The sequence below is a fragment of the Aulostomus chinensis genome, chromosome 1 (assembly GCF_037954235.1).
Source record: "Aulostomus chinensis isolate RoL2024-O1b breed Wild chromosome 1, RoL_Achi_v1.0, whole genome shotgun sequence".
Lineage (NCBI taxonomy): Eukaryota > Metazoa > Chordata > Actinopteri > Syngnathiformes > Aulostomidae > Aulostomus > Aulostomus chinensis.
Window position 1 is genome coordinate 63,061,440 of NC_141320.1, and position 16,681 is coordinate 63,078,120.

General features: G+C 44.1%; 1 protein-coding gene across 7 annotated transcripts in view; it reads left to right on the forward strand.

Annotated features, from left to right (window-relative positions):
* nid2a (nidogen 2a (osteonidogen)) overlaps positions 1-16,681 on the forward strand; it is a 73,815-nt gene that overhangs the window by 39,037 nt on the left and 18,097 nt on the right. For 6 of the 7 annotated variants that reach the window (XM_086199381.1, XM_086199390.1, XM_086199364.1 and 3 more), the window contains 13 exons: positions 456-641; positions 895-1,011; positions 8,166-8,267; positions 8,390-8,529; positions 8,903-9,035; positions 9,130-9,447; positions 10,016-10,127; positions 12,042-12,081; positions 12,350-12,459; positions 12,553-12,686; positions 12,776-12,887; positions 13,239-13,439; positions 13,527-13,757. In XM_086199381.1, the coding sequence (XP_086055507.1) occupies positions 456-641; positions 895-1,011; positions 8,166-8,267; positions 8,390-8,529; positions 8,903-9,035; positions 9,130-9,447; positions 10,016-10,127; positions 12,042-12,081; positions 12,350-12,459; positions 12,553-12,686; positions 12,776-12,887; positions 13,239-13,439; positions 13,527-13,757 (1,936 nt within the window). The remainder of the gene's footprint in view (positions 1-455; positions 642-894; positions 1,012-8,165; positions 8,268-8,389; positions 8,530-8,902; positions 9,036-9,129; positions 9,448-10,015; positions 10,128-12,041; positions 12,082-12,349; positions 12,460-12,552; positions 12,687-12,775; positions 12,888-13,238; positions 13,440-13,526; positions 13,758-16,681) is intronic. The other variant, XM_086199372.1, reaches the window with a different exon arrangement.

Sequence of the window (16,681 nt, forward strand, 5' to 3'; positions counted from 1 at the left end):
TTCCCTTCCATCAATGAGTCAGTCCCTCAAAATGCAAATCGTTGCAAAAGCCGATAAAGAATCAATACTCCAGATGTTCCTGCTGCCAGCAGAGACCTGAAAGATTTACCTGGGTGACGGTCTCTTGAGTGCGAGCCTGTCTTGTTACACATTCATCAGGAGGTGACATGGTCTGTTATCCAGTATAATCTATCCAGAGGAATCAGGATCCAGGCCTTGATGGAGCCTCAGAGGTCCTGTAGGAGGTGCCTGTGGTTCAAGAGGGGAATCTATGGCTTCATGATGTGGTTCTTTGGGTCCATTGGGAGGTTCCAGTGGTTTATGAAGGGATACGGGTTCATTAGAAGGTTCTGTGGGTTCATGGTGGTGTGTTTGGGTGCTTTTGATTTATTTGGGGGTGCAAGACAGCAGCATCAGGAAGCCTCTGAGCTCATTAATGATGTCACTCTTTCTAGGTGGCCACAAACGGGATCATATCAGCCCAGGATTTGCCCATGGAGAAGCAATATGTCGATGATGGCTTTCCCACTGATTTCCCTGTGGTGGCGCCATTCCTGGCTGACATTGACACCAGCGGAGGCCGAGGACAGATCTACTACAGGGTGACCGAAACGCCCAGCGTTCTCAACAGAGTCACCCAGGTCTGTATCTGCTTTGGGAACTCAAAGAGGAGTTCCATCCCGAATCAATTAGAACTTTGTCTTGAATTAAAATATTTTCATGTGTGTGAGAATGTAGAGAAGGCGTGTTGAGATGAAAACATTTTTCACATTTTTCCAGCTCATCATCCATTAGTTCAATCCATTACACAACCACCCCCTTCCCTTCCTGTTTTTCTCACTTGTTCCCCTCCCTCCATCAATCATGCATTCATTTCTTCACCTGCTCACCCAGGAGGTACATCGAGGATTCCCAGACGCCAAATTCACACCCACACACGCTGTGGTGGCAACATGGGAGAATGTGGCAGCGTACGAGGAACCCTCTAGAACATCCGGACAGTCAAACAAGGTAAGACGACGGAACCATGAATGAGTTCAAGAACTCATGTTGCTCTTCTTGTCTCCTGCTTGTCCGTCAGTGCAACACATCCTCCCAAATTCCTAGAGGTTGTGCATCACTTGTAATCAGCCTGGGGTGGGGGGTCTATTTGTAATCCCCCTTCCCCTCATAATCTGCCTCTTAACCTTTTTAAAGGGTTAGAGGTCATCTTTAAGGGTCATCAAAGTGTCCTCCCCTCTGGACTCGTTATCCCCCTCCTTCAGTTCACACACAGGTAGACACAAACATGCCGTGACCATTCATGCTGGCAAGCTCGGTTGGACATTACTTCCTCCCCCTTGTTGTCAGCCACTCACCAGCTTGGTTTACCGTTCAAGCCTTTTAACAATTCTTCCATAAACCCTCACAGTTTCACACAAAATTGTTGTAACAAATTGTGGTTACAGTGTGTGGTTTCCTCTTTGAATTGGAAACATATTTTCGTGTGTCCTCAGTGTGAATATAGTTATACTATATACTTTGACTGTTCAAGTCTTCAAGAAAAGAAGCTACTTTGACACTTATTTTATGGAAAAGTTTGACCTCTGAATGGAAACTGAACTGACCAACTCTTCAGTTTAGAGTAGAAATTCAGTAAAGTTGGAGAATTCGTATGTGACAGATACAAAACTAGAAGGTAGCTTGAGCTGAACTTTAATCACAATCTGCAGAAATAAGTCCTATCCATCAATATCTCTATTATTACATCTAATCCCCTCTGTTTGAGGGTTAACTAGTCCTGAGGTTTATTCTTTTCTCTATCATGTTCAAGTTATTTTGCCAGTATTGAAAACTAATTTGCACAAGTTAGAATATTTTCAATGTTATATTTAATGTGAATTTATTTTTTTAAAAATTTTAGTTTAGTTTTCAGCACGAATGCGAGATCATAACACTTAGTTTCCCATAAGGCAACACAATTGGGTCTTACATCAGACCCTCCCGCCTACTACATGGACACTTCTTTCAAGCAATAAGACAGTTTGTCCAGTGACATCACGGTGACATCAGCGGGGATGGTCTCTCCAACAGGAGCTCAAAGACATTAACCAGAGGAGTCATTTTGATGGGGGCCTCTTGCAGTAACTGCAACGCTTTATGATAAATCAGGGCCAAGCCGAGCTCTCGAGGTTTTGTTTAAGCTCAGCTTTAGGAAGGCTGCCAAGTCAAGCCAGGCCTGCTGGACTTATCAATCAAACTGTGCTTTGTTGTTCCATTTTTCTAGCATGTGGGATGGAGGGATGACGAGGGGAGTGGGAGACTGGAGGGAAACACCGGGGGATCTCCCTGTGTCTCTCCCTCTCATCTGTGTTTGTGCTTTTGCTTTGCTTGTGCTGGTGATCTGGTTTGTTTTAGGCTTCCCTTCTTGCTTCCTGATTGATCAAAAGCTCATCAAATAATCAAATATTAAAGAGGGAACATGCAGCATTAAGCCACATTTGGAGTCCATTGATGGTCCTGGACTGAATTGGGAATAAGTCCTCTGTCGTCCACTGTTTGAGCCTGGAGCTGCGATGGTTTTATGTGTTAACAGGGGGGTTGTTTTATTATTTAGAGCGGCTGGCTTGTCAGATCGCAGGGGTCTGGGTCTTGGCTGCCTGGATGCTTGAGTGGGTTTCTCTTTGGACTGATAGCATCTTCCTTTGAAGTGATTAGCCAGAGGTGCTGGGTGGGGTGCGCTGGGGGTAGAGTGGTATGTATGTGTGAACTGATTAAACCGAGTTGTGTGTTTGTCAGGATGTGTATCAGGGGGAGGGGTTATACAGCATGCTGTTTTGGGGTGTGATGAGGTGATGGGTAGAGCAAAGACATGGTTAACACCCCAAATACGCGGGTGGGTGTTTTCAAGAATGTAGCCTTTATGTGGATTTGATCATAATTGGAAAGTAATTACTCCACTTGAAACCTCCAACACACACCCACACTGTTGTATCAGCTTGACCTGCTAATGAGCAGAGCCATTTAGGCAGAATCTGGCCTGGTATGTTGATGTTGTAACAGAAGTCTTAGCTAGATTTAACTTGGAGGATGCAAGTCATCTACAGGGGTGCATCTACAAACTGTTAAAGGGGGGGAGAATAAACATACTTACTGGATTTGCCATTATTAGTAGTACAACTGCTAAGTCTTTGTTGAAATGTTTTCCTAATTTGCATGGAAAGCATCAAATTCTCTGCTAGATCAGTCATGCTGTAACTAAAGCCTCCAATGGTACAATAATGCACAAATTTAGAACACCCACCTGGTTAATAGTCTGTTATTTTTTCCTTTTTTCAAGTCCGAGGCAAACCAAACCCACGAGCAACACAAAAGCAAACACAACAGAAAGGTCTTTACAGTGAGAGCCAGTCAAGGCTGGAGTAATATTCTCTGGCAGTGAGGCATTTTTCATGAGCACGACTCGATACTCCGTTAGCTGAATGGAACACACTCTAAAAGTCCAGTAGCTGACCACTGACGATGCTTCGTTGGAAGCCAGATAAATTATAAATTCTCACCAGGGATACACACTTTTATTATTAGATTAGTGAGATTGCTGATGTAAGACGGTTTCTTGGATTCTCAATATGAAAACAGTTGGTGTAGTAATGTATGTACTGAATTACACACATGTCCTTTAGTTCCTCTCTGGAGCCAGAATGTGGTTTCACATTTGACCACAGCTGACCAGCTTTGTTTGTTTAGTGTTAAAGCTCCGTGTAAAGCCACATGTGCATAAAGGAAAGTGTTGTAGGATAAACAGCATGCTACACATCCACTGTGATATGCTGGACAAGGTCAGGTCTGAGTGAATGAGTGAATAAAAGGGTTCCTTTGTTGGATTTGGCCTTCGTCTTTCATTTTAACATCTCAGTCTCTGGTCTTGTCTCGTTTTTTTCTGTAACACAATAGGAACTATTTTTTCTATTAGTTGTATTTGTTGTTTCTGGGGGCCCACTTGCAGTGACACAGGGGGCATCCCTTGAAATATGTTCATGGTTCAAAGCAGGCTTTTATTGAGCTTTCATAATATGTGCTTCCTTCCTGATGCCATGGGACAGATTGTGTTTATCAGTGATGATGGAGCTAATACTGTATACACAGCTTTAGCCATAATTACTGGCTTGTAGTTGCGGCAGAAATGGTCGTGTTCACAAACCTTCTGGATCTAAGAAAAGCAGCTGGGTTTACTGGCCGTGTACTCTCCAGTTGATCAAAACGCGTTTGAAATGTTTTCATAAGCCCCGAAGTTGTACAATTTCCTCGAGCTTTAGAGGAGCGGAGAATCATTTTGAGTGCAGCTGAAGTTTTAACAGGAATGTCACTCCAAAAAAAGAGAGAGAGAGAGAGCACATTTTCATACGATAACACTAGCACACTGACTGGACTGTTCCTGGCCACAAGCCTCTGTGTGTGTGTGTGTGTGTGTGTGTGTGTGTGTGTGTGTGTGTGTGTGTGTGTGTGTGTGTGTGCGTGCGTGCGTGCGTGCGTGCGTGCGTGCGTGCGTGCGTGCCAGTTCCCACGCTGTAGGCACTTCCGTTTGCAGCACTCTGGTGAGGCTGGCAACTGGACTGCAGCTGCTCTCCGTCTCTCTCTCTGCCTGCCTCTCGGCATGTGTCTCAGGGATGTCCCGAGCTGCCCACTGTGGGAACTCTACATAATTATAACATGATTCAGAACATTTAGTTACAGTGTGTTGAGTCACTGATGCAAAACCCAGACAGGATGAGGCTCCTATTAAACTCTTCAGCTCAATGTATTCATTCTGAAGTAGACTAAACTACATTAGGAAAGAGTAAACCAGACCAATAAAAGACCAAATAAAGTTAATCCAAACAAGACGAGCAACATAAATACATGAGAGAATACACAAAGGTATCGTGAAGCGGTCCTCTTAGACACTATATCTGTCATGGTTACAAGCCCTACCATTATTTCAAAACAAGCAAAGTGGCCATCACTAATCCTCTCCTGAAAATAAGACAAAAGAAGCGTTTCAGGTTGCTGTTGTGGGTTCTGGTGTCTGCAGCAGTGGCTGAATGTGTGTCTGCATGTAGTGTCCTTCTGCAGGCAAATCCCCACTGGAGTCTGTTTAACAAGCGTATTGAACACATGTTTGGGGCTGATTCAGATGTGGTACCAGATGCTTTGTGGCTGTACACAACCCGCTCTGTCTGCACCCACCCCTCCAGAACACCCCCTCACACACAAACACACACAAACACACCCCACCCACTGTGCTGCAGACAAAACTAGCAGCCTGTTGATGTTCGCATCTGAGCATTAAACAGTCAAGATGACGCTGACAACAAACATTTGTTGGTAGTTTATGTATGTCTGGTCACTGTGTGAGCACACTCTTTGAACAGGAAGGTGTCACAATGGCCTTTTTGGGAGGTCGAGGGGCGCGCCTTGTCGTTGTCCGTCAGTGTGTGTGTGTGTGTGTGTGTGTGTGTGTGTGTGTGTGTGTGTGTGTGTGGAGGGGGATGTTACGTACATACTGCTACACTGTCTGAGCTCCTTTGATGTGTGTTTGCTGCAATTTGTTGTCTTCCACCTGACTGTGAAACATACCAGCTCTCCTATGTTAAACACACAGACTCACACTTAGCTAATAACCACACAGACAGAGGAGGACACACACACACACACACACACACACACACACACACACACACTCACACTCTAGGCAGTACAGTTATGTGTTTTCTTGCAGTAACTGAGAGAATTGAAACAACCATCACACCATGTTCAAATGTTACCCCTCCTTTCACATTTTGAGTTTTTACACCAGAAATGTAGTTTGTTGTTAGTTTTTAAACCTTTACAGAGTTGGAAAAGTGCGCTAATCTGAAGTTTTGTAAAAGAATGATGGTAATTCAAATTGAAGGATCTGCTGCATTCCTCCTCTGTCATTGCTTGCGCCATAGATTGATTGTTGTGTTTTAACCCAGCCCTAAATTCTCGTGTTCTCCAGGAAAGACAAAAGCCTGAAAAAATATACAAGAACTACTTGTTATGAATTGAAAGAGGAAGATAAATTGAAGTCGGCATTAGTAATGTTTCCATATGTGATGCTGTTTAACTTGACTCTCATTTTTCCTTGAAATTGTTTTACGTTCATGGTCAACTCCTCAGATCTACATGCACGACATCTTCACATCACACAAACATCACATATTCCTGTCTTTCTCCGTAGAATAAACCAGGCCTATTACTTCTCTCACAGCTCCAGCAACCTTTCACTTTCTGCCTTTTCTGTTTACACTGCCTGTTAAACATGGGAATGTTGTTGTTCCCCCTTGCCATTCTGTATAAAAGCCCTTCTACACAGCCTATTAAATGCGAGAATGTTTCACCATTATTTCCCCTTGTGGTTCTGTGTAAAGCTCTTTTTTACGGAGCCTGTTGAAGGTGGGAATGTGTTGCTGCCTGGCCTCTCTGGGGTGACAGCACCGGAGGCTGAGCTGAACTGATGTCAGAGCTAGCTCAGTGGGATGTATTTATTACACCAGACTCAGATGTTGTCACAGCACGGCTGACTCAAGCTACCCAAACCATAACCCATCTCTAAATTAAACCAAGTTTGGTGTTTTAACTTTTAACACATTTTAACCATCAGTCTTGACACGTGTGAACGACTCACAACTATGGTTCCCTCAGATGGAGCAGCAACACTTACACGTCACGCCTGCATGCTATCTAAAATCCCACACGAGGGAAGTAATTACACCAGCTGTTTTTGATTCAGTGTAAACAAGCAAATCCAGCATAATGAGGGGTCCTTGTAACGGCAGTATATCAGGATTGCTGTGTCAGATGGGCTTATAATGCTCCTCTACCTCTATCCCCTCATCCTTTTGTGCCCCATCTTCTCTCGCTTCCCTGTCCACCTCCTCCCAGGAAGAAGCAGAGAAAACGTCAGACATTTAGAAGGGGTATTAAAGACAAAGCAAAAACAGATTCCCTCTCATAGTTCCAGCTCCTTCTCCTCCTTCCCTGAAGTCAGACAGGCATAGAAGAAGACAGACCCCCTCCTCACTAGCTACAAAAGGCCCAGAGGCTGCAAAGTCCTCCACGCCCACAAACAAGAAGATGGTTTAAAGATGTTTATCAGGAACACACACACGCACACATACACACACACACACACACACACACACACACACACACACACACACACACTCATATACTGTATATTTACATGAGATTCTGAGGTGGAGGGGCATCTGTGCTTGTATACGTGTGTATGTGTGTGCATGTCTCATATTGTTACAATGTGTGGTGTACGTGTTGTAACATCATCATGAAAGATGTCCAGACACACAGGAAGACAGCTGTGCAGATCAACATCTGGGCTGGGGGTTGAGAGACCAAGGTGTGTGTGTGTGTGTGTGTGTGTGTGTGTGTGTGTGTGTGTGTGTGTGTGTGCGTGCGTGCGTGCGTGCGTGCGTGTGTGTTTGTGTGTAAAGTCTGATTCAGTCCCTGAGGAAAACGACACAGGATCACTCACAGTCTTCCCTTCATTCGTTGTTTTTTCAACTGTGGTTTGTGAGGCAGAGTGGGTTCAACACCCCCCCCCCACACACACACACACACACACACACACGTTCTTGTCAAAAAAGTTCCACCCTCAGTGTCAGCGACTGCATTTTCCAAAAAGTTCTATTTCCATTCTGCGTTTCTGTTTAATTTAATTGTATCTTGTGTTTTAAAACCCAAATTAAGGTCACTATGTCAATAAATCATAGTGGGGGGGGGGGGGGTCTAAGCAGGAAGTGAGAAGCAGTGAGAGATGAGAGCGGAAGAGGAAGAGCCAGAAAAGAGAGGAGGTGTGAGGAGAAGTGTGAAGATTAAATATGAGGAGTATGTGTTAGAAAGATTCTGGAGGTGACCTCAACACTTCTGCTGAGCTAAAGATGATGACTCAAGAGCCCAGTGAAACTCAGTTGAACACACAAAGATTGAGGGATTATTGTATTCTTATTCTACTTGAAACCTACTTAGAGAACACTGATGATCAGGTGAGAGAAATAAACACCAACATGTAACCTCCCTGACTCTTTGTTTGAGATAGGGAACAGACTCCTGAACCAGGGGCTCTTTTTTATGAAACGGGCTAACATTCTCTTCTCTCTCTTTAGGTCAATACATTCCAGGCGGTAATAGGTTATGATGAAACCGACTCATATGTTCTCTTCCTCTACCCTGAAGGTGGCCTGAACTTCTATGGAACAAGACCCAAGGTAAAGGGCGAGAAACACGGTTGTTTTATATATGCATACCTGGTAAATTCCTACTCAACATCCTGTACCAGTCAAATGTAGCACTCATGCACCTGTATGTGCTCTGTTGTCTCTGCCTCTAGGAGTCTTACAATGTTGAGATTGAGCTTCCTGCTCGAGTTGGTTTTAGTCGAGGGGAAATCACTTATCTGATTTTTTCACGAACCGAGGGACCTCACTACAGCGTTACCAGTGATGAACAAAGTGTTAAAAATCTCTACCGGTAAGTCGGAAACCCTGAAATTGCTCCTCGAATATCAATAAAACCTTATAAGGATTTGCTGCGAGTGGCTTGCAGCATTGCTAGAATAATAGAAATATCTGGGAAATGAACTTTTTTTATAAAGTTGAAGTTAGTTTTGCAGAACAGGGACAAACAGAATTCAACACAATAAAAGAGAAGTCGTGGCTAGCCAAGTGCTAACTAGCTAGATGGCAAAGCTATCGTTTGTGCTAACAAACCACACACCTGTGATGCAAACATTAATTTGGTACTTTGCTTGTTTTAAAGTTGTATGAAAGGTGATTGTTTTCTCACAATGTCACAACGCTGTGAGTTTGGGAACGCACACACTGACTGGTTTCTTCCTCTCTAGGGTTGGTAATACAGGAATTCCAGGCGTCTGGCTTTTCCACACTGGGAATCGCTACTCCTTTGACAACATTGTTCCTGCATCCACTGGTGGGCTCCTTGCTACCCCACCTTCTGAGGGACATGACCCCTCCCTGGTAATTTTTTTTTTTCCCCAATTCAAATTTCATAGACTGTCAAGAGTGTGCAGCCACTTCTGCGTCTGACTGCTCCCTGATATTATACCCTCAGGACACCACCACGCCTGAGTACGCCGAGTTCGAAGACTATCCAGATAATACCTTTGAGCCTGATAACCAAGAGGAAGAGGATGACTACCCTCTGACAGGTGGGGACCCAGAATTCCAACCTGCTCCAGTTGGTGAGACCCCTCAGCCGAGAGACCCCCACACACCTCCTTTTCCTTTAGAGGACTCTGGTCATCAAGTGTCATACGGCAGCAAAGATGGACCACTGACCTCTGAGCCCAGGTACAGTTCAGCTCCCCCTGACCCCAGGGAGCCTGTCCCAGAGGGAGGAGCTCGGCAGCCCCAGGAACAGCAGCCTCAGGTAATCAAAATATCAGGCGACTGATTCTGTGTGTCAGTGCTACGTTACTGGAGATACACGCTTCCATAGAGGTTGTAGTCAGGCGCTTGCTACATATTTGTGAAGCTGCTCAACAATTCATTTACTTATGAATCTCTATTTCTTTTTCAAAACCATAATTTTGTGTTACATGACAAGCATTCATGACATCGCTCAAGGAGACAACAGCATTGGGTGGCGATGGGTTCAAATGACCCCAAAACATCTCGGGATGTTTCAACTGGCAGCGCTGTCAGGATTTTGGAATAGTGATTTGAAATTGTAGCTGCCTCTTGTAAATTCCGTGGTTATAATGGAATTATAATGGATTGGTATCTGGACACGAGTGCGCTTCTCTCAACAAATCTCTGGCAAAACTGCAAGTCATGATACAGCACACACTGTATACAAATATGTGCAAATCACAGCTCTGGTTTATAGCATCTGGAGAGAATTTAGAACTCTTGGCTCAGCTCTCGCTGACAACACAAAAAATGTATATGAAGCATAAAAATAAGCATTGTCTCTCCCCTTGAATGTCCCTCTGTAGGTTCCTCTGGAGGGGGGAGACGTCTACCCCCCTCACAGAAATGAGCCTCCACTCTCCCCCGGAGGTCATGTGGTCAGCGTGGACGAAGATGATGTTATTTTTGACACAGGAGGTCAGAGGAAAAGATATCGTACTTGAGTATTATACATCTTCATCAATGAATATTATTTCTGTAGCTTTTGTACTTGACTGAGAGAAACAGGCGGGTAACACTGCCTCGCCTGCTGCATCTGACAGTACAATACTGCTGTTGTACTGGGCAGCCCCCAGGTGTGTGTGTGTGTGTGTGTGTGTGTGTGTGTGTGTGTGTGTGTGTGTGTGTGTGTGTGTGTGTGTGTGTGTGTGTGTGTGTGTGGTTCCCAACACTCCCTCCCCAGCAACTTCTCCCACAGGCTTTTTGCTGTAAATAAGAATGTGTGTTCTCGGTGCCTTGTTATGTAAGAGACGAAAAGTGTGTGTGTGTCTGTACAAAAAAGTTCATCTCACAAAGTCATCCAGTTCAGTTTGGAGTGATGAGATTTTCTTAGAGGATGAAAAGAAATACCTTGCAGCACATGTTTCAGCATATTTGAGGTTAGAAGCTGAAGCTTGAGGTTAAAATGTTCCTTTTTTTTAATCTGCATATTATTAATCTATATCCAGAAGTGCTGAAACAGATGTGTTATGACAACTTCGCCTCTTGAGTTTAATCTGGATGAAACTTAAAACAAAAACACATTTTGTGAAATTAATATGTGGTTTCCCATAATTGGTATGTGTGTTTATACTTATTCATAAAAAGCACAGTGGCCCCAGTGTGTGTGTGTGTGTGTGTGTACAGTTGTTGAGAACATCTTGAGTTCATCTGAATGTGTGTGTGAGTGAGAAGGCCCTGTTGGATGGTAGAATGCAGTGTTTTGATCCCTCATCAGAGGGCCAGAGGGACAAATAGAGAGGGATTTAGGATATACAGAGAGGAGAGGAAGTGGAGAGTTCCATGAGCCACTTGGAGTCCAATGAATATGAGTGCAATCAGTAACTAACAAGTCCATGAGGTGCTGCAGTTTAGATGCATTCAATTTCTTTTATATGTTCTACTGGTATGAGACATAGTCCCAAATCAGCAGCAGGACTCACACACACACACATACATACACACATACACACACACACACACACACGGCAAGCACGAAGGAACGCACGCACACATGCACGCACACACACAGTACACATAAATAAGGACTTTGATCAGCTCAGCAGATTGAACCACTAATGCTGCTGTAATTAGAGAGTTTAGATGTCTGAAATAAGTGTTGGAGCATTTGACATGCCCATGAGAGTTTGTGAAGCAACAATCATTTTTGTGTGTCTGAGGGGAGGGACTGTGACAGCTGGTTTATCTCCAAGTGTGTGTGTGTGTGTGTGTGTGTGTGTGTGTGTGTGTGTGTGTGTGTGTGTGTGTGTGTGTGTGTGCGTGCGTGCATGCGTGTGGTCCTGCATCTTTCCCACCCTCTTTGTCTTTCTTTCGATACAAGAGTTTCCTATTAGAACAATACTTCATCCAAAAATTGTATTTAACTTTCAAGCACTCACTAAAGTGTGTCTTGAGCAAAAAACAAACGAAAGTCCGAGTGCTCGTGGTTTGATTTGTCTAAATGTTCCAGCTCGTTCCTGCAGCACTGAACCAGAGGTGTTACTGAGTTTACAGCTGGATATTGGACAATGCACTTGACAGTTAGCTTTTCTTTTTCGCAGTTTTGCTGTTGTTAACCATCTTTCAGCAGTAGTGTCAAGCTAATATATACCTGGCTGAATCTTCCTGCTGTCTGGAGGTGTCTTAAGCCCCTTTCACACTGCACCAAAAACACTTTTGGGCCATGTTAGCTCTAGAAACCTATTTGTGAGTGTTGACAAAAATACACCTTTTTTGGTCACTTTAAGCTATTAAAATCATACAAAATCAATGATTATGATAAGAGAAATGCATTTTTCGAACATATGTGATTCTTATTGATAAAAATACCTTCATATTCTCTCCTGTCCTCAGTGATTCAGTACACGACCGAGAATAAGGAAACATGTGCCAGGTATGTGAAGACAAGGTCATGTAATGTTCATACGTGTGATCGTGAAAGTTATGGGGGGCTGAACATCATGTTTCACATTCTTAGCTAAAGCGAGCATTCTAAACACCTCCAGCTGATTGTAATGAAGCATTCAAGATGGTGTAAACAGTAGAAACATTTCATATCTCAAGAGCACATTCATTAGAAACTGTTCATCACCAACATTCACCGGAGGTGATGGACCTATCCAGTCATGTGATGCTTCCTTCCTCTTTGCTCTATCTCGCAGATTCCAGCAGCAGTGCTCCCAGAATGCATTTTGCTCGGACTACGCCACCGGCTTCTGCTGTCACTGTCGACCAGGCTTTTATGGAAATGGACGCCACTGTCTGCCTGATGGTAAACGCTGAACCTTCAACATCATATTTTAAGAATTTATTGAAACCTATTCGTAGAAGTGATGTATGTTATAATCTCTGCGCTGGTCTTCAGGTGCCCCCCAGCGTGTCAGCGGTAAACTGAGCGGTTCAGTGACTGTGGGAATGACACCAGTGCAGCTGGACAGCATTGATCTCCACGCCTACATTGTGGTGGGAGATGGGAGAGCGTATACTGCCATCAGTGAGGTAAGAGCTCCACAAGATGCCTTTCAACAGGGTATTAATGTTGCATTCAAACACTGTGAGATAACCAAGGTGTTGCACTGATCGGTCAGGTCCCCGACCCAGTGGGCTGGGCTCTGATGCCGGCTGCACCAATAGGAGAGCTGTTCGGATGGCTGTTTGCTCTGGAGCTGCCCAATAGCCAAGCAGGATTCAAAATCACAGGTGTGTGTTTGGCTTGGTAAATTGCCTTGTGCACGTCTGGAGCACATCTGTAGAGAAATGGGGGAACTCCTCTCCAGCACTGACATCTTTGTGTGTGTGTGTGTGAGTGTGTTTTTGGTCTCTCAGCCAGCTGTATTGTCTCCAGGGATGTGATGTGATATCAGGCTTCCACCCTCCTTAATAGGAAGCAGCTGTGTGTTTGTGTGTGCCTGTGTGTGTCTACAGATGTAACGTACTGTGCAAATATGCGGTCATGATGGTCCATGTATCTCAGAACAATAATCTATAAATAGAAAGCATTGATTGATTTATTTATTTATTGGTTGATGAGATGCTTCATTTTGCCTCCAGGTGCTGAGTTCACTCGTCATGCAGAGTTGAGCTTTTACCCTGGAAACCAGCGGCTGTCAATCACTCAGATCGGCCGTGGCCTGGACGACCACAACCACCTCACCGTAGATACTGTCATCAATGGCAACGTGCCCTTTGTACCTCCTGGTGCTGAAGTTACTATGGAACCCTTCAAGGAGACCTACCAGTACTACCCATCCGGTAACAATAACAACCACAAGAGACTACTTGTAGACATCTGACACTCGATTGACCTAAAACCACCACCGTCCCTGTGTTTGTCCCCAGTGGCCACCTCCACATCCGTGAGGGAGTTCTCAGTGGTTTCAGCAGACCGAGGGTCTGAGTCCTTCTCCTTCCAGCTGAAGCAGAACATCACCTACCGTGACTGTCGCCATGATAACCGGGGTGCTGCCGTGGAGACGCTGCAGATCACCATGGAGAGAGTGTTTGTGATGTATGTGAAGGAGGAGCGGATCTTGAGATATGCCATCACCAATAAGATCAGCCCAGTCGGAGGTGAGTCAACCCAGACTCGCCTGCAGATGTTAGCATTTAATTACACCAGATGTGCTGCTGTCACCGGAGAAGGCAGTCGCTGTGGCTACGATCCGGAATCCTTTCACCTGAAGAAGGTTTAAGAAGTATTCCTCCAACTGAGCCATAATATTGATAGGATGTTATTGAGGTTTTTCACCTAATGTTTAAGGTTCTAAACAGACCTGAGTATTGTTTGAGAGCCTCCCACCCTCAGGAGAGTCCAAATGTAATGATAAACTAAAGAGTCGACTGTTCCAGAGGAGCTGTTTGTTTTTACAGTGATGGTCATCAAAATGACGCACAAGAGACAGAACAGAACAGTCCTGATGCACCGACGTAAAAAACACAAAACAATCTGGATAGAACATCACATGCTGAATAAGAGTATGATACGATGAATATTACAAGAAATATCGAGAACATGTCACACACAGTGACATACAGGTGACATTCATGGCCCTGCATGCAGAATATCTGTGGGATTCCAAGTAAAATCTGTTGGTTTACATGTGAAAATCTATGGGATTACATGTGAAACCCATGGGATTTGTAAGGACTGGTGGAGCACATGAACAGACACAGCAGTGAGGTTTGGTACACAGAGATCTTATTCTTATTTTATTCTTACTCTTACACTTTATCTTATTCTTATTTCTTAATGTCTGCACTTTCTAATTATTGTAATTTGTAACTTTATACTTTACTTTACAGTACTTCGAGAGCTTAATAACTGTAACAACAGAATTTCCCCCCAGGATTAATAAAGTTTTCTGATTCTGATTCTGATTCTGATCAGCCCAAATTAATCCACATTGGAGTTAGACGAGCACGTGATCCAGCATACAGGCAAGGAGAAAAAACACGAAGGGACAAATGAAAAGAAAAATGAGGCTGGAGCAGCAGACACAAACCGATACAGATGAGAGGAAACACGCAGCCTGAGTACACAAGGTGCAGGATGATTGGACACTGGGCCAGCCCCATTAGGGCGAGGCAGGTAATCAGAGGGGTGGGAGACACAGGAAGTGAAGCTGGAATGAGAGGAGAGGTTAGTCAACTATTAAATAAAGCAGAAGGCAACTAAGTGGAAAAAAACAAGTGGAAAGTATAAATTCCTTACCAAGCTGAACTGAAATAATACTTTCCACTTGGTTCTAGAGCCAAAGTATCCAGGATGAACTTTAGAGGACGGGCATCCTGAAGATCTGCTGCCGCGTAATTACGTAGCCTCTTCGGGTTCTCTCAGTATTTACAAATTCTTCCTCACATCTTTCCTTGACCTCATGAGGTTTTTCTTGGAGGTCAAGGAAGAGTGCTGAGGAAACAGAGATGTAAACAAGATATAAATGTATTTACTACTCAACTGTAGCCTCTGTTTTGATGAACTTGTCCTCAGCTGCACATCTCCCAGGTACATCCTACGCATGATGAAACAGAGCAGAGGAGCTGTGATGAATGTGATATTATAGATATATACAGTACATGCATCTGCACGTGTTTAGACGTAGCTGTTTTTCATGGTTGCTCCAGCATTACTGCACCCGTGTGAGAGGTAAATCTCGCTCTATGTCAGCCAGAGAATCACAAGTTTCTCTTGTCTCTCAAGAACTTCGTAACTCATTCGTTTTAATCATTTTTCTTTCACTTTTCCTCTCTTGCATCGCCTGCATCCTCTTGCCAGAAACCAGCAAAAACACAAAAAGGCTTTTCAAATGTGGAACTGCGTATCGCGTGAACGTGTCATGTTCTTTTTCCGTCAACACGCAGTGGTCATGCTCTCTGTGTCGATCTGATGAAGACCAGAGAGAAAGAAAAGAGACCTCAGAGGATGGAGAGGGGGGAAAAGACTTTTTGAATCCAGACCAGCTTTCTGTCATTTATACGTCAACACGTTGATTAAAAAGGCTATGATGATACAGCTCACACGTGCACACACACACGCACACACATGCATGCACATACACTCGCCGTTACACCCAGAGCACAGCTGGAAGAGCTTTCGGGGATCAGGGGTTTTGTAAACATTGTGTGTGCGTGTGTGTGTGTGTGTGTGTGTGTGTGTGTGTGTGTGTGTGTGTGTGTGTGTGTGTGTGTTCAAGGGTCTTGTGCTCTCTGGGAAATAATATCCCAGCCAATGACAGATTTTCTAGTGTGTGTGTGTGTGTGTGTGTGTGGGGGGGGGGGGGGGCGTTTGCCTGGCAAAATAACTGCCCCGTGATGTCATGAGAATCATTGAAGTGATAGAGAAAATGAAAGTGAGAGGGCAAGAAACTCACGCAAAGAAAGAGAGAGAGAATTAGTGAGATTGAGGTGTTAGCTGGAAGCCATTATCTCCTGCTGTGGTCACCTTGTTCTTCATAAATCTCAGCCTATCTTGTTTCATTGTGCCCAATAATCCAATATTGAAGTTCATATCTCTGTAAGCCTCAGTTTAGAGATTTGATGTAGTTATTAAATGTCATAAGTAGCAGTATGTAGTACTCCTACATTCATCACGATGTTACCAAGGGTTCTTACTCAGTACAGGATTTTTTTCGCCCTGAGTTTAGTCTGACAGGAATGGCTCTGTCAGAAACACACTCCCCGCTGCTCCCTCCAGTGAAAGCTGTGCTTCAAGGAGGTGTTTTGTTTTCAAGGTGTTCATCCATCATATTGTCAGGAACACATGCAAACCTTCACTTGAGCACATTTGGTTGGTTGAAGGTGACTTTTTACAACACACTTTTGGCCGTCACTCCAGAGTTTGACTGCTGCCCATGTGCGCATGTCTCTCAGTGCGTAACTGCATGAAATGATGATGCCAAAAATAGTTCCACTTCTGCACTACATGTAATATTTTATATGAGCCTGATGCGTTCATCGCAGTTAAACACAAGTGCTCTTTTATATCCGAGCCCCACAAA